Source organism: Carlito syrichta, unplaced genomic scaffold (assembly GCF_000164805.1).
Source record: "Carlito syrichta isolate Samal-C Ts95f unplaced genomic scaffold, Tarsius_syrichta-2.0.1 Scaffold314810, whole genome shotgun sequence".
Lineage (NCBI taxonomy): Eukaryota > Metazoa > Chordata > Mammalia > Primates > Tarsiidae > Carlito > Carlito syrichta.
In genome coordinates this window covers 195,736-222,138 of record NW_007258906.1, presented here as the reverse complement: position 1 = coordinate 222,138, position 26,403 = coordinate 195,736, and the positions used below count along the sequence as shown (strand labels likewise).

Here is a 26,403-nt window from a genome sequence, read left to right as displayed (position 1 = left end):
ACTCAAACTGATCTACAGATTCAATGTAATCCCTATCAGAACCCCAGGTGGCTTCTTTGTAGACACTGATAAGTGAATTCTAAAATTCATTTGGAAATTTGAGTGATCCAGAAAAGCCAAAACAATCAGAAAAAAGAGGTACAAAGTTGGAGGACTCCATCTGAAAACTTGCTACCAAGCAATAGACATCAAGACTGTATAGTATAGGCATAAGGACAGACATAGAGCTCAAAGGAATAAAATTAAGAGTTGAGACATAAACCAGTGTATCTATGGTCGGCTGATTTTTGGCAAGGCTGCCAAGATCATTTCTTAGGGAAAGAATAGTCTCTTCAATAAATGATGCCAGGATAACTGGTTTAGGCACATGCAAAAGAATTAAGGTGAACACCTACCTCTCACCATATACAAAAATCAGATTAAAAATACTCAAAATGGGTCAAAGACCTAAATATAAGAGCCAAAACTATAAGATTCTTAGAGAAAAGTACAAAATTTAGAATGGTTCCTTAAATATAATGCCAAAAGCACAAGCAACTCAAGAACTGGACATCATCAAAATTAAAAATGTTTGTGCTCCAAAAGACACAATGAAGAGAGTGAAAAGACAACCCACAAAATGGGAGAAAATAACTGATAAAAGTCAAAATATATAAAGAACTCTAACAAGTCAACAATAAAGACAACCTAATTTAAAAAGTGGGCAAAGAGTCTGAATAGACATTTCTCCAAAATATGGTCAATAAGCATGTTAAAAGATGTTTAATATCTTTAGTGATAGAAATACAAATGAAAACTTTAATGAGATGCCACTTAATACCCACTAGGATGACTGTAATCAAAATATGAAATAAATGTATGGGAAGCATCTGGAGACATCAAAACCCTCATATATGTGCTTGTGGGATACAAAATGGTGCAACCACTATGGAAGACAGTTTGTCAGCTACTCAAAAGGTTAAACACAGTTATCATTTGACCACGCAATTCCAATTCTATGTGTTTATGGACATAAGAGAAATTAAACATGTCCACACAGAAACTTTTACATGAATATTTTATGGCAGCATTATTAATAAGAGCCCAAAGGTAGAAACGACCCAAATACCCATGAACAGGTAAATGGATAAGCAAAATTTGGTCCATACATACAATAAATTATACTCAGGCACAAAAAGGAATAAAATACTAATGCATGCTACAATATGGATAAACCTGGAAAACATTATGCTAAGAGAAAAAAGCCAGATACAAAAAGACCACATATTATGATTCCATTTATATGTAATGGCTACGCATAGGCAAATATATAGAAAGTAGCTTAGGGATGGAAGGGGATGGGAGCAGGTTGAGGATGTAGTATTTAAAGGGTACCAAGGTTTCTTTTTGAGGTAGTGACAATGCCTTAAGATTGACTGTGGTGATGGCTGCAAAACTCTGTGGATATGCTAAAAACATCTGTGCACTTTAAATGGCTGAATTGTATGGTATGTGAATTATATTTCAATGAAGCAGTTATAAAAAAACAGAGGAGAAAGAAATTGAAAAGTCATACTTCTTTCAAAAATGGCATAGTAGAGTTTACGCAGAATAAAAGAGAAAGGTAGGTATCATGAAGCTACACAGGACACAAAATATGTAAACTGCATTAGCAATTTAAGTAACAATTTGATTCAAAGGTCAATTACAAGTAAAGATACTGTGACTTGTGGCAGATACTGTTAGCTACCTATGCAATATCTATTTCCCTCCTTATTCTTGCTAAAAGAATCCAGATTTTGTTTGAGGTGGCAATACACTCACCTAAAAATGGACTTTGCAGCCTCCCTTGTAGCTAATCTATCCAGTGAGACATAAATAAATTCTTCTGGGAGTTTCTAGCAAGGTTCAGCTTTCCTGAGCAAACTGAACAGCCAGAGTCTACATAGTTCACTTCTCCCATCTTCTTGTCATAATCATACGTGTGATATCTACAGCTGCAGCTAGCATCTTACATCCATGAAGCAATAAGCAAGGTAATGAAAACCACCAAACCCAAGACACTGGATGAAAGACACAGAAGGAGCCTGGGTCTCTAATTACCTTATAGTGCTCCTGCACCAGTGTGGACTTCCTACTCCCACCCTTCCGATTATATCAGAAAACTAAAACCCTATAACTAAAGCTAATATAGTTAGGCATTCTGATTTTTATTTTATTTTATTTTATTTTTGAGTCGGTCTCCCTCCCTTGCCCAGACTGGAGTGCAGTGGCACACTTATGGCCACCCCAGAGTTGACCTACTGGATTCCGGCGATCCTTCCATTTCAGCCTTCCAAGTAGCTGGTACTATAGGTGTGTGCCACCAAGTCCAGCTAATTTTTTGATTTATTGTAGAGATGAGGTCTCGCCGTGTTGCCCAGACTGGCCTCGAACCCATGGGCTTAGCCAATTCTCTCACCTCCACCTCCCAAAGTGCTGGGATTATAGCCGTAAGCCACGGTGCCCAACAGCTTTCTGATTTTTAAAGCTAGACTCAGTCTTTACTAGTATAGTAGTCTCCCTTATGTGGAGGTTATATTCGAAGACCCTCTGTGGATACCTGAAATCTCAGATAGTTCAAATTCCCATATGTTTTTTCCTAGAGCTATATATCTTTAATAAAGTTTGATTTATAAATTAGGCAAGTGAGAGATTAACAACAATAATTAAATGAAACAATTACTAAATATACTGTAATAAAATTATATGAGTGTGATCTCCCTCTCAAAATGCTGTAACGTTTTTTGGTATTGTAATATATTCAGTATTCAGTACCTGGCTGATAATGGATAACTAAAACTGTAGAAAGCAAAACCACGGATAAGGGGAAAACTATAGTATGATGCTTCTACAGCCAAAAGTTTGAACTCTTTCAAGCTACTTAAAATTAAAATAGTCTCAAAAATCAGAGTAGAAAACTAGGCAAGTGAATTTCTCATTCTTCACATTGGACACCTAAGATTTTTTTTTTTTTTAAGTTTCCAAATGCAAGAATTGGAAAAATAAAAACCTATGTTACCTGGCACATTCTGTCAATATTTTCTTCAGTTGGCATCACAAAGTATACTGCAGGAACATCTGGAATAGGATCTCGATCAGAGTGCAAAAGGCTAAAAGACAGAGAGAACATAAAACTTATTTCTGTTTAGTCACTGATCTAAAAAGACAGTTTACAACAGTATTTCTCAAACTGGGAGTTTACCAGCTCAAGGACAGCAACTAGTGCTCTAAAAGCTCTTGCTGCAACTAATCAGTTAGTTAATGCAGTTTTTTCCTCATGTCAGTGTTAATATTATTTACTAGTAAGATCTTAATTTCTTGTTAGTCTTGATTTGTTCTATTCTGTTCACCTTAGTTTAAAACCACTTATGGTTAGAATTCTCTTCAACCAACATTCTTCTTGAATGAGAACTAAAGTACATTTCAAAATCAATTTTATTCCCATTTTTCATAGAAACATGGAAGTAGCTGGAGTAAGGATAAATGGGAGGAAAGTGTGACTCTATGAGGGAAAACAGAAAGCTAGAGGATGCAATGAAGAAATTTTACAATTTTTCAGAAGCTACAAAAGTAATTTTTAATAGTTTTTACTAATTGACTTTTTTTTTTTGGTAGAAATTGCATCTCACTGTGTTGCCCAGGCAGTCTCAAACTCCTGGCCTCAAGCAATCCTTCCACCTCAACCTCCCAAAGTGCTGGGATTACAGACATGAGCCATCATGCCCCACTGAAAAAATTTAACTATATGTGAAATCAAATATATTTTTTAAAATAAAAGGCATATAAATGTATCCTTAAAACTTAAAGATAATCTATTTTTGTGTATTTACTGCTTCATAAGAGAATGTTCCAAGAGATTGAAGGATTATATAGATTGTGTATAGTTTTTTCTTTTTACAATTCAGGAAATATCTTCATTTAAATATCCCAATATCGCCGGGTGTGGTGGCTCAGCCTGTAATCCCGCGCCTTTGGGAGGCTGAGGTGAGTGGATTGCCTGAGCCCACAGGTTCGAGACCCACCTGGGCAATTTGGCAAGACCTCATCTCCACAATAAATCAAAAAATTAGCTGGGTGTGGTAGCGCGCGCCTGTAGTTCCAGCTACTTGGAAGGCCGAGGCGGAAGGATCGCCGGAGCCCAGCAGGTCGAGGCTGCAGTGGCCGGGAGCAGCCACTGCACTCCATTCTGGGTGACAGAGTGAGACTCTGACTCAAAAAATAAATAAATAAATACATATCCCAATGTCAAATCACAAAATATCTTTATTCTTCATTATAAGATTTTACTATGCTTGTATCAGGAAATGTGACTAACATTCTATTTCTACACTATTCTTCTCTCTGTAGTCATCCTTCTGTAATTTACAAAACAGAAAAAAGAGGCACATGCTGCCAGTGGGTCTACATTTAATAACTTCTTCCATCTGTCTGGTTGCTGCTATTAATGCTGAGAAGGATAATGTGGTGGTTGCCATAAACTGTTATCTTTTTTACATTGGCTATCCAACTGCCTAAAGGGCTACAACCACCATTTCATATTCTGGAAACTTCCAATTATTGTTACCTACAAATTAGTCTAAACAGACTTGCAGAGTATAAAGTAACTGATGAAGTATTCTCAAGCAAATAGGGAATAATTAGAGGCAAGGTACAAAGAAGTTCACCTTGGTAGGTGTGTAATCTTTTCAAATTCTGGTGGCAACAGCAATGGGTTAGGCAGATTCCTAAATTCTCAAACTGGCTATTCCTAAATTCAAAACAGACTATTCTGTCACCTGTTAGGGAAGTACTGAGTTAGGCCTCACTTCTGTTAGACACTGTTACTGAATCATTATGATTCAGTAGACAAACAGCACAGAATTAGTGGTCAAGCAATCCAGCCACAGCTCTGCTATTAACCCGTTGTAAAATCTTAGGACAATCACTTAAGCTGTCTAAATTTAATCTTTTTATTAGTGAATAAGGGAGTTAAACAATTACTAATGGCAACCAATGCTTTTTAATAAACCACAATTTACAAGAATGGCATCAGACTGAACTTTAGTTCAGTCCATAGGAATTAACACATTACCAAAGAAAACTGGTGTTTTAAGTATAAAAATGAAAGGAAAATTCCTGATCATAACCCCAAGTGCCCATGCCATAACAGATAAGATAGACAAGTGGGACCTCATCAAACTGAAAGCTTCTGCAAAATCAAAGAAGAAAACAGGGAGAGAGCCCACAGATGGGGAAAAAATACTTGCCAACTATATATCTGACAAAGGCCTAGCATCTAGAATCTACAAGGAACTCAATCGTGCCAAAAAGAAAAAACAATCTCATTATGAAGTGGGCAAAAGATATGAATAGACACTTCTCAAAAGAAGATGTATAAGCAGCCAACAGATACGTGAAAAAAAGTATCAGCCTCACTAGTCATCAAATAAATGCAAATTAAAGCCACACTGAGATACCACCTAACTCCAGTCAGGTTGTCCATCATCAATAACTCAAAAACAATAGATGCTGGAGAGGATGTGGGGAAAAGGGAACACATCTACACTGTTGGTGGGAGTATAAACTAGTACAACCTCTGTGGAAAACAGTTTGGTGATTCCTAAAAGATCTAAAATTTGACCTTCCATATGATCCTGCAATCCCTCTACTGGGAATATACCTGGAGGAACTCAAATCACTCTATGAAAAAGATAGCTGCACATGCATGTTTACTGCAGCATTGTTCATGACAGCAAAAACATGGAACCAACTGTGCTGCCCATCAGAAGAGGACTGGATTAAAAAAATGTGGTACATATACATGATGGACTATTATACAGCTTTAAAGAAGGACAAAATTATGAACTTCATTGCAACTTGGATGGACTTAGAGTCTATAATGTTGAGCGATCTATCACAAAACAAATAACTGAGTATCCTGAGTATCACACAATCTAACTCATAAGCGCATCTTGAACAATTATTGTAATATTATAAGAAAAGGACTGGCAGTAGTGGGAAACTATTGGCGGGGTGGGGGTGGGATCTGCAGTAGTGAGAAACTGCCAGGGGAGGGGGAGGAGGGCATGCCTCACCAACAAAAGTAGCTGCATAATGAACATCTGTATACCTAACGCCGAATTGTACCCCACATTTTTAAAATAAAAAGATTTTTTTAAAAAAGGAAAAATTCAGAAGAAAGAATCTCAGAGCTTGAGGACCAAAATATAGAACTAACTCAAACGGTCAAAAACATAGAAAAGAAGCTAAAAAGACAGAACAAAACCTTCAAGAGATGAGCAATTACTCCAAGAGACCAAACCTAAGAATAATTAGACTTCCTGAGGCAGAAAGAGAGACAGAGACCACCCTGGAACAAACATTCCATGAAATTATTCAAGAAAACTTCCCTCATCTCATCAGTGATGCAAAAATTCAAACACAAGAGATTCAGAGAACCCCTGCAACACAACAAACTAGAAGACCAACTCCCAGACACATAATAATTCACCTAAACAAAGTAGGTATAAAAGAAAAAATCCTAAAGGCAGCAAGAGAAAAAAGTCAGATTATCTACCATGGAAGACCAATTAGAATAGCAGCAGATTTATCTACAGAAACCCTTCAGGCTAGGAGAGCTTGGAGCCCTATCTTCAAAGTTCTAAAAGATAAACAATTTCAACCAAGAATAAACTACACAGCCAAGCTAAGCTTCATCAGTGAGGGAGAATTAAAATCTTTCCCAGATATCCAATCCCTAAGAACTTACACTGCCACCAGACCACCTCTACAAGAAACACTTAAGAAAGTACCAAACACAGAAGAAAAGGAAAAAAGAACAACAACGTTCTTCACAAGAGTACAGGAAAAAGATTAAAAACACACATGGACCAACCCCAAAACCAAAAGAAAGACAACAAACAAACAAGAACAACAACAACTCCTCTATAAGAACCTTATGATAGGGATCAACTCTAACATTTCAATAAGTAGCCCAAATGTGAACGGACTAAATGCACCACTGAAAAGACATAGAATGGCAAAATGGATAAAATATCACCAGGCAACAATATATTGCCTCCAAGAGACTCACCTCACGAGAAAGGACACTCACAGACTCAAAGTAAGAGGATGGGAAACAAAATTTCAGGTGAATGAACACAAAAGAAACGAGGAGTCGCGATCTTAATCTCAGACAAAATACCCTTTAAGGTATCAAAAATTTAAAAAGATACAGAAGGCCACTACATAATGATAAAAGGTTCAATCCATCAACAAGAAATATCCATCCTAAACATATATGCACCCAACATAGGAGTGCCAACTTTCATAAACAGCTTCTAGGTAAACTCAAAAAAGATATTGACACTAACACTATCATAGCTAGGGACTTTAATACCCCATTCACAACTCTAGATAGATCATCAGGACAAAAAAATCAGCAACGAGATCCAGAACCTCAATGTGACTCTTGACCAAATGGACTTAATTGATACCTACAGAACACTCCACCCAATGACCACAGAATATACATTCTACTTATCACCGCATGGAACGTATTCTAAGATCGACCACATACTTGGCTATAAATCAAGCATAAACAAATTTCAAAAGATCGAAATTTTGCCATGCACCTTCTTGAACCAGTGGAATAAAAATAACCATCAACACCAAGGTTCCCCCAAACCCCACAAATACATGGACACTAAACAGCATGATGCTAAACAACTCCTGGGTCAATGATGAAATCAAAACAGAGATTAAAAGATACCTGGCAACAAATGAAAATGAAGAAACATCTTACCAAAATCTCTGGGATGCCATGAAAGCTCTAATAAGAGGGGAATTCATATCTCTACAAACACACATGAAGAAAATGGAAGGATCACAAATTAACAGCCTAACAAGTCACCTAAGGAAGCTAGAAAAGCAAGACCACCAAAACCCTAACTTCAGCAGAAGAATCCAGATCATCAAAATAAAAGCCCAAATCCGGGACATAGAAGATAAAAATACAAAAAAATCAACGAAACAAAAAGCTGGTTCTCTGAAAAGATAAACAAGATCAATGGTCCCCTAGCTAGACTGACCAAGAAAAAAAGAGAAAAAGCCCAAATAAACACAATCAGAAACACAAAAGATGAAGCCACATCTAACCCTGAAGAAATACAAAAGATCATTAGAGACTAATATGCACACTTGTATGGAAACAAACATGAAAACCTTAAGGAAATGAAGGACTTTCTGACATCACACAACCTGCCTAGGTTGAAACAAGAAGAAATCGAGACCCTAAATAGACCAGTAACAATCAAGGAAATTGACTATGTCATAAGAAAACTACCTACCAAAAAAAGCCCTGGACCAGATGATTCTATAAGACCTTTAAGGAGGAACTGATACCAATCCTACTGAAAGTATTCCAGGAGATTGAGAAAGATGGAACTCTCCACAAATCATTTTATGAAGCAAACATCACATTGATACCAAGCCAGGTAAAGACCCAACAAAGAAAGAGAACTACAGGCCAAATATCTTTGATGAATATAGATGCTAAAATTCTCAACAAGACCCTAGCAAACCAGATTCAACACCACACCTCAAAAATCATCCATCATGACCAAGCAGGATTCATCCCTGGGACACAAGGCTAGTTCAACATTTGTAAGACCATAAATGTAATTAAATACATCAACAGACATCAAAACAAAAACCACATGATTATATCATCAGATGCAGAAAAAGCTTTTGATAAAATCCAGCACCCCTTCTTGATAAAAACCCTCGAACATCTAGGCATACATGGAACATACCACAAAATAGTAAAAGCCATCTATGAGAAACCCACAGCCAGCATACTCCTAAATGGACAAAAATTGGAACCAATTCCCCTGAAAACTGGAACAAGACAAGGATGCCCACTCTCACCCCTCCTGTTCAATATAGTATTGGAAGTCCTGGCTAGAGCAATCAGAAAAGAGAAAGCAATTAGGGGTATCCAAATAGGAAAAGAGGAAGTCAAGTTATTTCTCTTTGCAGATGACATGATTGTATACCTTGAAAACCCAAGAGAATCTGCCATAAACCTCCTTGCACTGATAAAGGACTTTGGCAAAGTCTCAGGGTATAAAAGAAATGTGCAAAAGACAATCGCATTTCTTTACGCCAATAATAAACAAACAGAAACCCAAATAAAAAGCACAATCCCATTCACAATAGCCACACACACACAAAAGAAATACCTTGGCATCTTCCTAACCAGAGACGTGAAAGACCTTTACAATAAAAACTACAAAACACTGCTCAAAGAAGTCAAAGATGACACAAACAAGTGGAAAAATACCCCATGCTCATGGATTGGAAGACTCAACATTGTTAAGATGTCCATCTTACCTAAGGCAATCCACAGATTTAATGCAATACCCATTAAATTACCAGCCACATTCTTCTCAGATCTAGAAAAAACAATACAGGAATTCATATGGAAACACAAAGGACCAAGAATAGCCAAAACAAACCTCAGCAAAACAAAAACAAAAACAAAGCAGGAGGTATCACACTACCAGACTTTAAACTTTACTATAAAGCTACAATAATCAAAACAGTCTGGTATTGGTACAAGAACAGGCATATAAACCAATGGAATAGAACTGAGATTCCAGAAGTAAAACCTCTATTTCTTAGCCAACTCATCTTCAACAAAGCCTCTACCACCCACCACTGGGGAGAGGAGAACCTATTCAGTAAATGGTGCTGGGAAAACTGGCTGACCACATGCAGAAGATTGAAACAGGACCCCTATCTATCCCCATACACAAAAATTAACTCTAAATGGATCAGAGACCTAAATGTAAAACCTCAAACCATAAGAATTTTAGAAAATGCAGGACACACCCTTATGGAAGTTGGAACTGGCATCCAATTCCTGAGCAAAACCCAAAATGCACAGGCCATAAGAGATAGATAGACAAGTGGGACCTCATTAAACTGACAAGCTTCTGCAAAGCCAAAGAAATCATCAAGAGAGCAGGGAGACAGACCACAGACTGGGAAAAGGTATTTGCCAATTCCATGTCTGACAAAGGCCTAACATCAAGGATCTACAAGGAACTCAAACGTGCTGAAAAGAAAAAAGCAAACAACCCTATTACAAAGTGGGCAAAAGGTATGAACAGACACTTCTCAAAAGAAGACAAACGAGCGGCCAACAGATACATGAAGAAATGTTCAACTTCACTAGTCATCAAGAAGATGCAAATTAAAACTGTACTGAGATACCACCTAACTCCAGTCAGAATGGTCATTATCAATAACTCAAAAAATAACAGATGCTGGAGAGGATATAGTGAAAAGGGAATACTTTTACATTGTTGGTGGGAGTGTAAACTAGTACAGCCTCCGTGGAAATCAATGTGACGATTCCTCAAAAGCTCTAAAAATCAACTTTCATATGATCCTGCAATCCCCCTATGGGAATATACCCTGAAGAACTCAAATCACTCTATAAAAAAGATACCTGCACATGTATGTTTATTGCAGCATTGTTCTCAATAGCAAGATCATGGAACCAACCATGCTGTCCATCAAAAGATGACTGGATTAAAAATATGTGGTACATATACACAATGGAATATTACGCAGCCATAAAAAAGAACAAAATCATGAATTTTGCAGCAACCTGGATGGAATTATAGTTTATAATACTGAGTGATCTCTCACAGAAACAAAGATCTGAGTATCACATGTTCTCACTCATAAGTAGACCTTGAACAACTACCGTAATACTATAAGAAAAGGATTGACAGTGGCAGGAAACTATGGGGGGGGGCAGGGAGGGGAAGGGAAATGGGATTAACAGTAGTCAATATCTGTCTGGGGAAGGGAGGGCACACCTCATCAACAAGGGTACCTATACAATGCATATTTGTATACCTAACCCTTAACTGTACCCCACAATTTTAAAATAAAAAATATATATTAAAAAAAGGAAAAATTCATCAAATTCCATATTTCATGAAAACTAAGGTGCTATCAATTTTAAAATATATTTTCTATGTCACTGAGAAATAAAAATGATGCCAACTATGACATGCCATCAGTGATATTCCTAATTTCAGAAATAGAAAAAAAAAAAGTGTATTTAGAAAGGACACAATATAATATTTCATTAATTTTAATACATACTTACTATACAATAGAATTTAAGCTGATCAAACCAGATACTGATGTTGGTCACTCAAAATCTAAAATATTAGTACATTTCAATTCAATATGTGATAATACTACAGAATAAAAATTGGTTATAACATCATAAAGAGAATCAGATGCAAATAGAACACCATAAAATTTGAGTCCTTGAGTATATAGAATTATTAGTATCTATACATGAAAAGTCTCTCTCCAAATGTTCTGTTAGGCAAGTCTATAAAGTAAATACAATTTGTTTTATTTTTATCAAACACATCGGAAGCAATATAATTAAACAAATTTAATAGTTAAGACAATGTAGATAGCATCCTACAGTAATTAATAGTCATTACAACATAGTCACTTAAATTTTTCATATTCATGATAAACTAATTTAAATATTCCACTTTTTAAAAAAAGTACTGATGGTCCCTGACTTATGATGGTTTGATTTACGATTTTTTGACTTTACGATGGTACAAGAGTAATAAACATTCAATACAAACCGTACTTCTAGCACCTATACAACCATTCTGTTTTTCACTTTTAGTGCAGTCTTAAATACAGTACAGTATTCAATTATACCAGATATTCAGTTTATTATAAAGTAGGCTTTGTGTTGGATAATTTTACCTACCTGTAGGCTAATCTAAGTGCTCTGAGCGTTTAAGGTAGGATAGGCTAAGCTCTGATATTTGGTAGGTTAGGTGTAATAAATGCATTTGTGAATTACAATATTTTCAGTTTAAGATAACTTTATGGGGATGCAACCCATTGTGAATCAAGGAACTTCCATACATTAAGATGACCAGTTCTTTTCCTTTACTGCAGGAAAAGACATAAGAGAGAAAATTTAAATTCTGAAATTGTAAAGCCTCAGACTGAGAATTTTTTTTAACCTTAGAAATAAAGGGTTGAATAAAAGAAGATATGGGGGAATATGCTCAATACTATATAAATACTATAACCTAACATTATTTGTCTCTATAAATGTTCATTAATAACTTGATTTCAGGGTGGTCAAAGATATTGTTAATAATGTATCTGAAAATAAATGCCACTATTAGAAATATGTTAAAACTCACAGATGCAGAGTGATTCCCATGTCTCTCAGCTCCTTCACAGATAGCAGAGGAGAGATTATATCTTGGCCAAATCTGTCATAAATGAGCACCTATTAAAAAAAACATTTTTTAAAAATTATCAACCAATAGAGAACCTATAATAAGACAATGCTGAAGTAAATTTTATTTTAATAAATCATGTATATAAATTCTTAACCTTGCTTCAATTTAGTATTTTCTTTTTTTTTTTTTTTTTTTTTTTTTGAGTTGGAGTCTCACTCAGTCGCCCAGACTGGAGTGCAGTGGCCGCTCCTGGCCACCGCAGCCTCGACCTGCTGGGCTCTGGCGATCCTTCCACCTCAGCCTTCCAAGTAGCTGGAACTACAGGCACGTGCTACCATGCCCGGCTGATTTTTGATTTATTGTGGAGATGAGGTCTCGCTGCCCAGGCGGGTCTCGAACCCGCAGGCTCAGGCAATCCACTCACTTCAGCCTCCCAAAGGCGTGGGATTACAGGCTGAGCCACCGAGCCCGGCTAATTTAGTATTTTCTATCATTATTAATCAAAACTGTCACCCAAGCAGTAATACAATCTGAAAAGAATCACTACTTATGCTAATATAAATCAATAATTATATAAATTTATTCTTACAAAATAACTTGTCTAGGTTAAAAAAAAGTTAGAGACTATAAACTTTTTATCTTAAACTATAATAAAGGACTTTGACCATAGAGCAAACTCACATTCACTCCCCTACTTTTTTCCAGTTCACATTTATCCTTTCTAAAAACAGAGATGTAAAAATTAGCCACTTTAAAAATGAATATATAACAAATTCCATGACTATAATAAAAATTTAGTAATTTAATAAGTAATCATTTAAAAAAATTAAGTCCCTAAAGAGTACTTAATAGCCTTATTCTATCAAACGCAAAGCCTCACATTCCTAAGTATTAAAACTGACACTTTCGGATAGTGGTAGTGGGTTCCCTAACTTAAAATTAGTTTTAGAGTTAAGGCAAATAAAAGAAATCCTCAACTGGTAAGCATTTTTCACAACTAACTCGATAATTCTTAATGGAGTTAGAAACTAATGAGATTAAAACATGCTAGTATAAAAACATGTTTTTCCTGAATTCCAGGATTTCTTTTACAGAAGCTAAAAATCTTTCTGTTCTAGTTACAAAAGGCTAGATGTTGCATCTCTCAAAAATCTTCCCTCTTTAGATGTCAAAACACCTATACTATTAATCTTGTGATTAAAAATGATGGATAGGAAAAGTTAATTGACTATTTAATTCAAAAGCTTGGTACAGGCCTTAGAAACAAAAAAGTATAGTTTATGGACAGGGCAGTAAGACGATGCCCACAGAGAAACAGAAAGTAAAGGGAAAATTAGGGAACACTCTAGAACTTAACTCTGAATTAATACAAGCAACTTTAACCACCTTTAGAAGATTCACCCAAAGGATTAATAAGGACTCATGAGAGTTTTCAAAACATCCCAAATTCTAACCAAGTTGACTTTTTCTTAATTCTTAGCAAGGCAGAAGTATAAAGTGATTGTAAACGTGTAAGCTTAAATTTAATCAACTATGAAGAAAGAAATAGTATAAAATTTAAAATGAAGAAGTCCAAACAACAGGAATTTTTAAGGCTTTCTAGTATTTCTCAAAGAAGAAAAATTGTAGATTGCTTTCTAGTTCAATTAATAGTCTTATAACTCATAAATCCAAAGTATAGATTTGAAAAGGAACAAAATGTTAACTAGGGTAAAGACCTATCAGTGAGACCCCACCCAAGAGGGCAACCAGATTTTCTAGATGAATATTACTATTTTATTGCCCATCTCACTCCACAGAATGTTTATCAAAAAGATTAAGATACCATGTTAAATGAAAATAAACTATTTGTGCATTATAACTAAAATATGTTATTAGTTCAACATTACAAGAAACTCTCTCCAAATATCAATAAGGGCTGAGAACAGCAGGAACTAGTTTCTATTAAGGTAAACTCTTACCTTCCATACTGGTTCTCCAGTGCTGTTTTTAACATGAGGCACATTGAAATTCAACATACGCTTCAAAGCCACTGAAAATAAAAAATAATTTTATGAAAACAACAACAAAAAAGTTTTATCAAATATTAGCATGGTTTCCTAGGATGTTCTTTCTTCCACATTCATTATTTACTACGCCCAAGCAAAATGTACAGATCAACTAGAGGTCAGATCTTGTAAGACCATTCTTTCAACAGCTAATTGGCATTTTATCTGGGAGGTTTTCTTAATTACAATAGGCATCTGTCACCAGATGACATTATGGAAAATGTTCAGGAAGAAGCATTCTCCATTTCTCCTGACAATTTCACGCTACATTTTATAAAGATACAAAGAGAAATTTCTTCAATCATGAACTTCAATGGCCTCAATAGATAATTGATGCTGTAATCTACTGTCTGACTGAAAATGTAAATTAAGATCACTGTTTCTAAGAATAAAAGTATTTATGACACATTTAATTGGTTTATATACAAAACTCTCATACAGCAGGTCTATTTTTTAATTACCTAGAAGTACATTTTATAACCTGTTAAATTCACCAAAAAGTTATACTGCTTACAATTCTATACTTCCTGGGAAAACGGACACATTCCCACAGATGTGATTACCTCTGGCTAAGAAAAGTTATGCTATAATATATGTTATAGTATTTTGTAGTTTTTATTGCTCATCTGTTCATGTGTTACAGCAGGTTCAGAACTATTTTCGAAGGAAAATGAAAACCCCTTAATATATACTTGTTGGTGAGTTGAGATGGCAAAATATTCAAGGGAGTGTATTAATTAAATGATTTAATTTTTAAAAGAGTGATAATCTTTCAATATGTTTGGTTAACTCTTAAAAGCATTTGAATCAGGTTATATTAAGTAAAACAGAGTACCCACACTACGAAGTCATAACAGAAAACTATATTATACCATAATAACCTGAGTATCAATTTTCTCATTCACTCCCTAGAAATACTTCTATTAAATGCTTATTTGCTGAGGTAGGTACATGCTGTAACACCTCTGTCACTGAAGAGAGAGAACTTCAGTGATATACGTGTACACTTTTGTATGTACATAGACATACTTTTGGGAAAGTGTTAGCTTTATACCAATGTTCAGTCAATAATATACATTACCAATAATTTACACCTACTTCAGAGGCTCACAGGTGTTAAAAATATTCAAAAGCTGGATTGCCTGAGCCCGTGGGTTCGAGACCCGCCTGGGCAACTTGGCAAGCCCTCATCTCTACAATAAATCAAAAATCAGCCGGGCGTGGTAGCACACGCCTGTAGTTCCAGCTACTTGGAAGGCTGAGGTGGAAGGATCGCCGGAGCCCAGAGGGTCAAGGCTGCGGTGGCCGGGAGCGGCCACTACACTCCAGTCTGGGTGACAGAGTGAGACTCCAACTCAAAAAAAAAAAAAAAAAAAAATATATATATGTATATATATACACACACACACACACACATAAGCAACAACAAAACAGTTTCATATTTAAAACTGAAGTAACACAGGAGGCACAGAGGATGCTCCAGGATTAACTCTCCTACTGTGCATTTGAGGAGCTCTTTCTCCTGCCTCCAGGTAATAAAGACACCACCACCTCCGGTGCTCATGGCCCAACAAAGAGAAAGCCTTGCTTCTAGGAACTTCTGTTCAAAATTTTGACACATGACATCTTGAAGAACTATAGCCTGGGTACCATGTGAGACACAGGTATTTAGTGTTCTCCAAAGTTAGACCTTAGCTAACTGAAAGAGGCCAGTAGTAGCTGATAGATAATCCTATATCTGCCTTCTTAGCCCTATCTAGGAGAATTTCTCCAGTTCCGAGCCTCAGCTAACTTGGTAAAAGGTATTCTGACACAGTGGATTTGTTCTTCAATGAATGTACAAGAATGCCACTTTGCTTTCATCAATTTAATTCTCTAAGCTTAAATCATAGCTTTTAACTGAAACAACAAACAAGTTGTCTCTATTAACTCTAAACATACTATAGGTTGAGCATCCCAAGTAGGAAAATCTGAAATGCTCCAAAATCTGAAACTTTTTGAATGCCAACACAACGTTCAGATTTTCAGTTTTGGGATGTTCAACCAGTAACAATGCAAATATTCCCGAATCTGAAACACTTTTGTTACCAAGCATTTCAGATAAGGAATACCCAACCTGTATCCACATTCCTAGATTTGGTTAATGCAGCTTCACCTTTAACTGGAATGTTCTCCTCACTCATTTCCTGAACAAATGCTATCAACTTCATTCACTATTCGTTCAACAAATATTTAGTGAGTCCTTATCCTATGCACTCTAGTTCTGGGGATCTAGCACTGAACAAAATTACCTCAAGTATCTTTCACGCTAGTTGATGGAGAAAGACAATCAACAAAGTAAGTTAAATATATGGTATGTAAATTATGGTATGTGCTATGGAGAAAAATAAGATTGAGAAAGGGGAAGGCAGTATTGGGTGTAATTTTAAACAGAGCAACCAGGGAAGGCTTCCTGAGAAGGTAACATTTGAGTAAAGACCTAAAGGAGGCGAGGGAGTGAGCTTTACAGATTATTTCTGAAAGAACATACCAGAAAGAGAAAACAAATACAAAGGCTTGAAGATGGGAAAATTCCTGGTGTATTCAAAGAAAAGGGAGAGTAACAGGGCATGAGGTTAGAAAGGTAAGTGAAGATCAGATCATATAGCACCTTGATCACTATAAGATCACTTTGGCTTTCACCATGATTGAAATGGGAAGCAGCTGAAAGGTTTTGAGCAAATCTATGACATGATCAGTTTGGGTACTGTGTGGAAAATAAAGGGAACAGGGTTGTAAGAGCAAGGAGACCAAATAGGTTACTGAAGAAATTTAGTCATATTGGATCTAGGTGATAGCAATGACAGCGGTAAGATCCTGGATACCAAGTTGAACTGACAAGATTTACTGACAGATGTGATATGAGATGTGAAATAGAGAAGCAACTTCAAGGTTTTTGACTTGAGCAGATATGGAGTAGACTAAGTTCAGAGGGGAGGTCCAGACTTGAAATGTAAACTTGGGAATTATTAACCTATAGACAATACTTTCAGCAAAGAGGCTAGATGAGATCACTATAGTAGATCTGGATAAAGCAGTTGATATGGGACTCTGCAATGCTGAGAAGCAGAGAAAATGCAAAAACTTGTAACAAAGAGGCCCGCGTGAAGGATAACAGTAACACACAGAAGGAAGCAACGGATTCTGTCTGCAGAATTGAAAGATAAGCACAGTAAAGGGAGAGATCCAGGAAATATTCACAAAGGAGATGGCTTTAGAGAACCTTTAGAGGATCAATAAAGCCTCTTCAGGCAGGCAAAGCAAGAAATAGACACTTTAGTTAACTTCTCTATACCTTACTTTCCTCATCTGTAAAATGGAGATAATAAAACATACAAAATAATCTAAAACAATGCCTGGGAATAGTAAATGCTCAGTAAGTATCAAATATTATCTCATCTGCTCAAATTAATTGCAAATGCCTTCATATCACAGTGTCCTGTATCTACCATATTTGAAGGTTGTGCTATTTCCCAAAATATTCTTAATAGGCACACAGGAAATATTGAATTCTGCTACTGATCACATATGCAGGGCCTTACTGTCCTCAGAAAATAAGACAGAACTCAATTAATTTGATAAATAATGGATCTAGCACAACCTATCTAGTAATAATGTAAAATTTTACCATAATGTTTACTGCTGCAGAAATATAAACTATTAGATTTTAATATTCTACTAATTTTGAATATAAAAATTGCTATGCAGATTTAATTTTTCAAAAAGCTCCCTTGCTCTGGTACTTGTTTTACCAATATGTTTTTTAAAAATACGGAGTATAACCTAATTCATTTAGCTTCATTAAGCTATAACACAGTGATAAGACAAATGGGGCTTCTACTTGCTTACACAGATAAGATGAATGGTAGGTATACCCAGATCTTATTTGGACTTTTCCTCTATTTAAGTTATGCCTGATTTCATCTGATAGGTTATACTAAATTATTTACTGGGAAAATAGAACACAACTCAGTATGCTTTACGTGTTATTACTAGATTGAAGTCTATCATTAATTTTTTTTAAATGTCAAAGGAAGGAATCAAGTACAGTCCAAATCCCTTTTGTAGGTCATATTAATTGTAACTAATTATCTTTCTATTCAATTTATATGCAAAAGAGCATAATTCCAGGAGACAAAATTTCCAAGTATGTATATTCTTGATGGCTTATTTCTATTAGCTCCTCAGAATAGCTAACTGTCTTGAAAGAAAGTTGTCAAGCTAAGAGTATACCAAATTGCGATGAAAAGTTTTCACAGAATAAGGTAAAGGAAAAAAATGGGAAAAAACCCCAAAACTCATGGGAAGAATATGCAATCTTTTCTTTACCACATTTCCTTGGCGTAAATGGAAGCTACATAAACATGTCCTATTGAAGATGAAACTAACAATGTATTCTCTTAAAGCACGAATCTGTCAAACAATTAAAATGGGAAAGCTGTTAATCCATTCGTGTATGCCATTCTTCAATCCCTTCCAGGAAAGAAGGAAATCTTTATCACCAGGCATTTTTCTTCAGGTACCCCCAAAAGATTGGTCCGATGTAAAAAAAAAAAAAAAAATGGCACAAAGTAAGCCGCTCTGAAAGAACATCTAAATTTTGTAATCGTGGTACAAGTGTCGGGAAGTGAAGTTCTTTCAACCAACTGGGAGAACCGAACCACGCACAGAAACAAACCCAGAAACCTCACAGAAGGCAACACAGGAAATACCAACTGCCCCATCTTCTGGCCTTCTGCGGCCCGGCAATAAGAGACAAGAGCGGGACCGAAGCAACGGGCCCAACCCAGAAGATCCTTCTCCGGCACCACAGGAGGGGCCGAGTCCCAATGGCATCTCTTCCCCAAGAACTCGAAGGGGAGGGGCTCTTGATGTTCTGAGGACCGGATTAAACTCCTGGAGGTCGGTATTTGAGCGGCACGCATCACGACCGAGGGCGACAAGCACAGGAAAAGCTGTTGTCGTGGCAGACCCGAAACTGCAGGGAGAAGGAATTAGTCGGTACCTGTCTGCCTCTCTCGAATACTGGCTGCCGCTGCCATCTTGGCTCCCACCATCCACTGCCCGCCTGGCGAGGAAAGCCTGGGGATGACGTGGCCACCCTCAAGACCCGGAAGCAAAGCCCGGAGAGGAGGGGCCAGAGGAGGAGCCTGAGCCCCTGACCCCGCCTCCCTCCAGCCAGATCCTCCCACGCCCCCGCGCTCTCGAAGGAACTGGGAGATGCAGTGCGGGTTAATGCCGCGATGGCCTGTAGCGGCGGAGTAGGAATTTTCATCAAGCTACGCCTCTCAAATAGTAGCTACATTAAATTGAGCTCTTAAGGTAGGAGCGTGGTATGACACTAAGAACCTAAGCACTGAACTGTTAGCTTGGTCGTTTAGAGCTCTTAACGGGTGGTAATCCTATAGGGGTGTAAGGATTTCAGGACTAAAGTAATCTGAAACAAAGCAGGCACTAAACTGCTAGCTCTCGTTTCCCAGTGCAGCAGGAGTGTCCCCTTTGCTTTTTTTCCACAGAGAGCATTGGAGCATTACTCTAATCTGGCAGGTTTCTCAGACGCTTCTCTTGGGCAAAATGGTCTAGCTTTACGGCGGCATGCACGTAGGAGCCAGGAAGGAACAAAATGGAAAAATTGCATTTTTCCCTATGCAATTGCAAAATCACAAAACATTATATTCGGGGAAAGCTGAGCAGCAGTGATGATGTTTTAATGTACACTTGAAGCTATATGATCACAGAATGTATCCGTAGATTTTACTGCTCGTCAAAAATAGATTTACAAGGACAACTCATTTCCCTTATGTTAATAGAGTTCACTGATGAAATACGTTGATTCTGAAGTTGCAGCAAATTCTGAAATAAAATGTGTCCCAAATACTTAACTTTCAAAATTATATAAGTAAAATGAATTAAATTTAACAATTATATACAAAGATTATATTTTATTTAAAAAGCACTAGCTTCTTTTATTTCATAAATAAAAGCTGTTTATTTTTGTGAAATTTAAAACAGATTATGCTATTAGGAAACAGCATTATTTAAACTACATGTTTTACCTTTAAGAATTGCATAATCTACAAGGGTACCTGCATAATGAACATTTGTATACCTAACCCTGAATTGTACCCATCTTCAAAATAAAAACTTTTTTTAAAGGTTACATAATCTTTTACTTTTATAGCTAACTAGCATATTCATTAAGAAATTAACTAGAATATTTACTGGTGTTTTCTTCAGTATTATTACTAGTATTTTGAAAGAATCTTCAATGATCTAGTGTGTTCTGACTAAACAGAAATGAGTCTGCCCAACAAGAAAGTTCTACTTCAATCTATAGTTTTTCCATGGAATATAAATTATCTGAGAGCCCAATTTTGTTCACTTCAATATTTCCAGTTTCAAAAGCAGATTTATCATCTAGCCATTTCAGTTCCATCATAGATCCTTTCCCCAAGACTGAGAGTCATGTTAACATAAAATACTAAGACAACTTTAACACTTATGAACACTATATACATATGAAATGATAAAAACTGTCCTGAAAAAAGGAGTGTACATAGTGTGGGCCATGAATATATAGAAAAATATACCCCACAGAAGAACAGTAACAGTAGACAAATAATCATGTAAGGCTGAGATTAAGGTGTTCATTTGACTAGAATTAGAAATAAATATCTATGGCATCACACTGTTAATAAACTTACCTTATTGTAGCCATTTATCTATCTAGATTTTTGACTTAATTTATCAGACAAGCTATTTTATATTAGGGGATAGATAGTATTAACACAAAACACCTCATTTCTACTCCTGGGTGTCAGCCAACAACCGCTTACAGGAAATCTTAAATGTAAAGGAACTTGTATCTTACTCAGTTTTGTCAGAATCCTAACCTCACATTCCCAACAAGTTATTTAATACAAGCACCTCACATTTAGCGGCATAAATATATTTATTTAGAAAACTTCATTATAAATGTCATTTTTTTGGTTACATCTGGCAGTTTTTAAAAAGGAAGGGGGAAGGTGGCTGGACATGGTGACTCAAAGCTATAATCCAAGTACTTTGGGAGACGGAGGTGAAAGGATCACTGAGCCAGGAGTTCAAGACCAGCTAGGTATCATAGCGAGACCTCCTATCTGCAAAAAATAAAAATTTAAGCCAAGTGTGGCGGCACATGGCTGTAGCCCCAGCTACTCAGGAGGTTGAGGCAGAAAAATCAATCACCTAAGCCCAAGAGGTTGAGGCTGCAGTGAGCCACTGCACTCTAGCCTGGGCAACAGAGTGAGACCCCAACTGATACATACAAAGCGGGAAAAATAGGCGAGCATATGCGTTATCACCTAGCATAACACCTGGCATACAGTAGTAGGTACTGGTATATGATTAGGAATTTGAAAGGGTTTTAGGAGATCTTAAGAGATGTTCACTGTAATCAGAAGTGTATGGACACTAATGGTAACCACTTTGAGCACCTCTTGTAATTACAGAAGTCAAACGTGACTTGTATTCATCTTTTGTTGTTAGTATATATTGAGTATTACAATTTTTTTTCCTTTCTTAAAATGTGTATTTTTTTGGCACCCTCAAAGAAAAAGGAAGAACTGAAATACTGATTTTAATTGTACCTAATCCAAGCACATAGCTCCCTACCTGCCACCTCCACCACAACAAAGTATGTATGTATTATGTCATCTTTAATTACCACTCTAGGGGGAATTACTTAAAACTACAAACCAGAAAATTACCTTATAGTTTTTTTGGCTTGCATTGGTTTAATGATTTTTATATTTTATAAAAATTAGATAGGTTAAGAAACAAAATATCTATTTTGACAATACATTTAGAAGAAAAACTGTACGGTGAGACTGAGGTTTATGAGAGATCTTCAAACTCTTTTTTAATAACTGACCCTTTATTTACTTTCGATAATCCAACACAATTCAACACAAGATATGCCTTGTTTAATGTTCTCAAACACTTCAAGTTAAAGCAAAACGTTAATTTGCTAGATCTGTAAGTATAACTCGAAAGAGAAACACGGTAACAAGGAAAATTACACTAGAATTATGTTATAGTTTTTCTTTGGTATTAAGAGATATATTATCTATTTCAAACCAATTCTGTTATTTTTCTTTAAGACCATCAATAATTTAGGGGTATTTCTTTGGAAGGATTAGGATTTGACAATAGTAGATACCTGCTTTGTGTATTCAGAAAAATGTGGTTAAAACATTTTACCTCTCATAATGATTTACCTATCATAATGATTTCCTTTACTGGAAAACTGGAGTTTTACCTTATTTATGTTTGATTAGGGATATTAGTTTTTATGTTGTATTAGTATTTATGTTTGATTAGGGATATTAGTTTCCCCCCCGCCAAAATTGTTTTGGGTCAGTGTAAATATGGGGACATGAATACAGGACTATATATCTTCACATTGTTATTATGTGATTTCTTGTTACTTTTAGGCATTCTTTGACTTTTAGTGCAATAAAGTTAAAAAGTAACAGAAACAAGGGAGTTTATAGAAGTATACACAGAAACACAGTATTTATCTCTGCATGGTTAGATTAAATGGGTTTTTCATTCTTCTTTTTTTTACTTTATTTATACATTGCTTATATAGTAACAGATAACATTCAAAAGCAATGAAGACAACCGTATAATGCTATGGTTCCAGCTTACCTTAGCATACAACCACCTTGATAATAAATAATGGTCAAATGGCCAAATCTACCACATGGCAATCAACAGAGATTATTCAAATACCTAAAATGATTATGGATCAGACATACCAAACATAGGATACAGGAAAATAAATCTTATGATTAAAACCAAGGCTTTAAAGAAGACACCGTTTCTTAAGTATTTTCAACTACATTTTATCTATCTCAGAAGTGTTTATTGGCCTATAGAATATCCCTAGATTACAGGGGGAAAAAATGTGCAATTCTGCTTTATTTATTTATTTATTTATTGAGATGGTGTCTTGCTATATTGCCCCAGGGTGGTCTAACTCCTGGGTCAAGAGAACCTCCCTCCTCAGTCTCTCTCATGGCTGAGATTACAGGCACATGCCACTGCACCTGGCTTACTTCTGCTTTTCATATCATACTTCTCATGAAGCATACTCTAATTGAAATGTAGGTCATTTTAAATTAAATCAGTAATCTGAAAACATTTTAACAACTAATTTAATGCCATCCTAGAAAAGCATACGGTATATGTAATAACACATACCTAAAATAGATGCCTCTGATTTATATAACAAGATGTAACCAATTAGCTTTTCTACTTAATGCCTTAAAATAAAATTAGGAATAATTTGAAAACTGAATAAGCCTAGAAAAATTGTGGCATCCTATAGGTAATCCTAATTTATAAAAATAGTGAGTAACAAAGTTTTTACTTTCATATACCATGCCACTATACCTAAATAAAGTCTCTACAACCATTTTCAAAGTATTTATATTGAGATTTATGAAGCATGTATATTAAGAAATTTTTTTTAAATCACCAATTTTGATTGGTATGCCTAAATAAACAATTTATTTAACTTAAATGGCCAAAATATTCCTTTATGTTCATAGCATAAATTTTATTGGGCCAAGAAGCTACCAAATTTGTTCAAAAGTGATGATAAAAAGATTTCTGAAACAAAAGAAAGTTATTAATAGCAGCTTTTAAAGTATCTCTTTGTTCAAAGAAATAATTCAATGTCCAATGTAATGAGAGCTTTCTTCCTTTTCTAGTCTTGGAGTGTTTCTGATGGCGAAGTCCATATTTTCTTGAAACTCTTTGTATGTATTGGTGATTGGAACCGCTAAACAGTTATTACACTTGTTTCCAACAGGAAACTCCACATGCAGACACTCAATCGAAGGAGTAGGTTTAAAACCAGTAGGAGGAATGGAACTGCAACCAGTTGCAAAAATAAGAATATCTTCCAATGTTGTTGTAGATTTACCATCTGAAAAGTTTACCAAGAAAAAAAGAAAAAAAAGTAAATCCATGTTACATACTGCTATCACCACAGACTCTTCCCTAAGTTTACTGGAATAATGAAAGGCACAGACTTCCACGTTCATCTTGGTCAAACTAAATCACAGTCAAGTGCAGTAACAGCCAAACAGTACATTTAATAAATGAATCTCAAAACAGAAGGACTGATAAAATCTTTATTCCAGCTAATCACTGTATATTTGACCACTTCTAGGTCACCACTATTTGATAAACTAGGTTCAACAAATGAAGAAAAGCTAAATAGTGAAGAAAAACCAAATAAGAAAAACCAAAAACCTGTCTAAGCAGAATTTCAACTAAAAGTTCTTCACTTTATTAAACGGAATAATTTTACATTGCTAATGCTCAGTGACAAATATTATTACCATAGCCCTAACCAGAATGAAGAATAATTCAGATGAAAAACCAAGTTAAAGAACAAATCAGATGAATAATTCAGTTTAACTTCAAATTGAAATTGATGAAATAGATGATTAGCTTTAAGACTGTCATATGCTGTGGCAACAATCCATTTACTTAAAGTTTTCTAGAAAGAATACATTTTACCCTACGTTATCTAGAGGAAAAAAATTACAAAATACAAATTTACTCTAGAATCTTTCTTCTTCTTCTTCTTATATTTTAGGTGAGGTCTTGCTCTGTTGCCCAGGCTGAGGTGCAGTGACATAATCACGGTTCACTACAGAGTTGACCTCCTGGGCTCAGGCGACCCTCCTGCCTCAGCATCCTGAGTAGGTAGGACTACAGGCATGCACCACCACACTCAGCTAATTATTTTTTTTTTGTAGGAATAGGGTCTTGCTATGTTGTCCAAACTAGTCTTAAATGCCTGGGCTCAAATAGAAGTGCTGGGATTTCATTTCTAACTCAGACATATAAACTTGTTTTGCAGTAACTTTCTTTTGTAAATATAGAGTTAACAGATGAAAGTCTTATTATTGATACCAAGAGGCAAAACCCAGAAAAACAAATAAATATGCTGAAACAAACATTCTGAGATAGTTAAATATCCACATACCCTCAACAGCCTGGAGGTAACTGTTCCAAAACCCCAAAGTTTGTACATCAGGTAGTGCATGTACTGCAAAAAGATCACTAAGGATTTTTGCAGAAAGATTCTCCGGTTTATGACAGAGGATGCTACAAAATGCTTCTGGATAAGTCTGAATTTTCTCCAAAACACCAAGAGTTTTCAGACCCTGCTTAAAACTTGAGAAGAAAATTAATGAGCCAAAATGCATACATGTGTTTGCTATTACATTAGGGAAATAATATTTCCAACAAACTTACCTACATTTTCCAAAACAGCTAATGATTAAAAAAAATAAAAAATAAAAAACCCTCCAAAAATCATATTTTCAGATGCGAAGAAAGAAAATAGGAACATCCTATACATATACTTCCAAAGCTATAACAAGCAAATACATTTACATAAAACGAATATTTTATCTGCCTACATTATTTGGCTTTATAGTTTTAAATTTAACAATTTTTTTAATTAAAAGGAAAGAAGCAGACATCTGAGGTATTTTAAACTTTAAAGCTAGTTATTATAAAAATGAAGTTTCCTAGACATTACAAAAGAGTGATATATCTTAATCACATAATTAACACATGTATTGCTAAAAAGAAATTAACAAAGATAAAACAAAATGGAAAAATACCTTAATATACCTGACAGAAAATGAATTTCTCTAATATACAAAAAATACAATATACATTTTTATAAAAGATAAATAGTCCAATATGAAACTTGAACAAAAAAAGTACTAAGGAATACAAACAAATTGTTTTCAAATATGCATTTTCACAAAAAATAGCAAAGATCAAAGGTATCATTTTTACCTCAGACTGACTTCCTATTGATTTTTTCTAAAGAAGACTTAAATATGCTGCTATGGTTTGAATGTTTTTGCACTCTCCAAGACTTTATGGTGCAACTTAATCCCCAAAGCAAGCTTTTTGGGAGCTTT

At 35.6% G+C, this 26,403-nt stretch overlaps 2 protein-coding genes across 8 annotated transcripts in view; both read right to left on the bottom strand.

Moving 5' to 3' along the window:
- The window catches only part of SCFD1 (sec1 family domain containing 1), a 128,668-nt gene extending 109,210 nt beyond the window's left edge, over nt 1-19,458 (bottom strand). For 2 of the 6 annotated variants that reach the window (XM_008072009.1, XM_008072008.1), the window contains exons 1-4: nt 19,407-19,453; nt 14,276-14,346; nt 12,273-12,361; nt 3,041-3,131 (exon numbers count right to left, since the gene is read on the bottom strand). In XM_008072009.1, coding sequence (XP_008070200.1) covers nt 3,041-3,131; nt 12,273-12,361; nt 14,276-14,346; nt 19,407-19,443 — 288 coding nt within the window. In that variant the 5' untranslated portion in view covers nt 19,444-19,453. Of the gene's footprint in view, nt 1-3,040; nt 3,132-12,272; nt 12,362-14,275; nt 14,347-16,801; nt 16,811-19,348 lie in introns of all 6 variants that reach the window. The other 4 variants (XM_008072007.2, XM_021705909.1, XM_008072010.2 and 1 more) reach the window with 4 other exon arrangements.
- Nucleotides 19,459-22,957: 3,499 nt separating this feature from the next.
- The window catches only part of G2E3 (G2/M-phase specific E3 ubiquitin protein ligase), a 75,805-nt gene continuing 72,359 nt past the window's right edge, over nt 22,958-26,403 (bottom strand). For both annotated transcript variants that reach the window (XM_008072004.2, XM_008072005.2), the window contains exons 13-14: nt 25,449-25,639; nt 22,958-24,377 (exon numbers count right to left, since the gene is read on the bottom strand). In XM_008072004.2, coding sequence (XP_008070195.1) covers nt 24,121-24,377; nt 25,449-25,639 — 448 coding nt within the window. In that variant the 3' untranslated portion in view covers nt 22,958-24,120. The remainder of the gene's footprint in view (nt 24,378-25,448; nt 25,640-26,403) is intronic.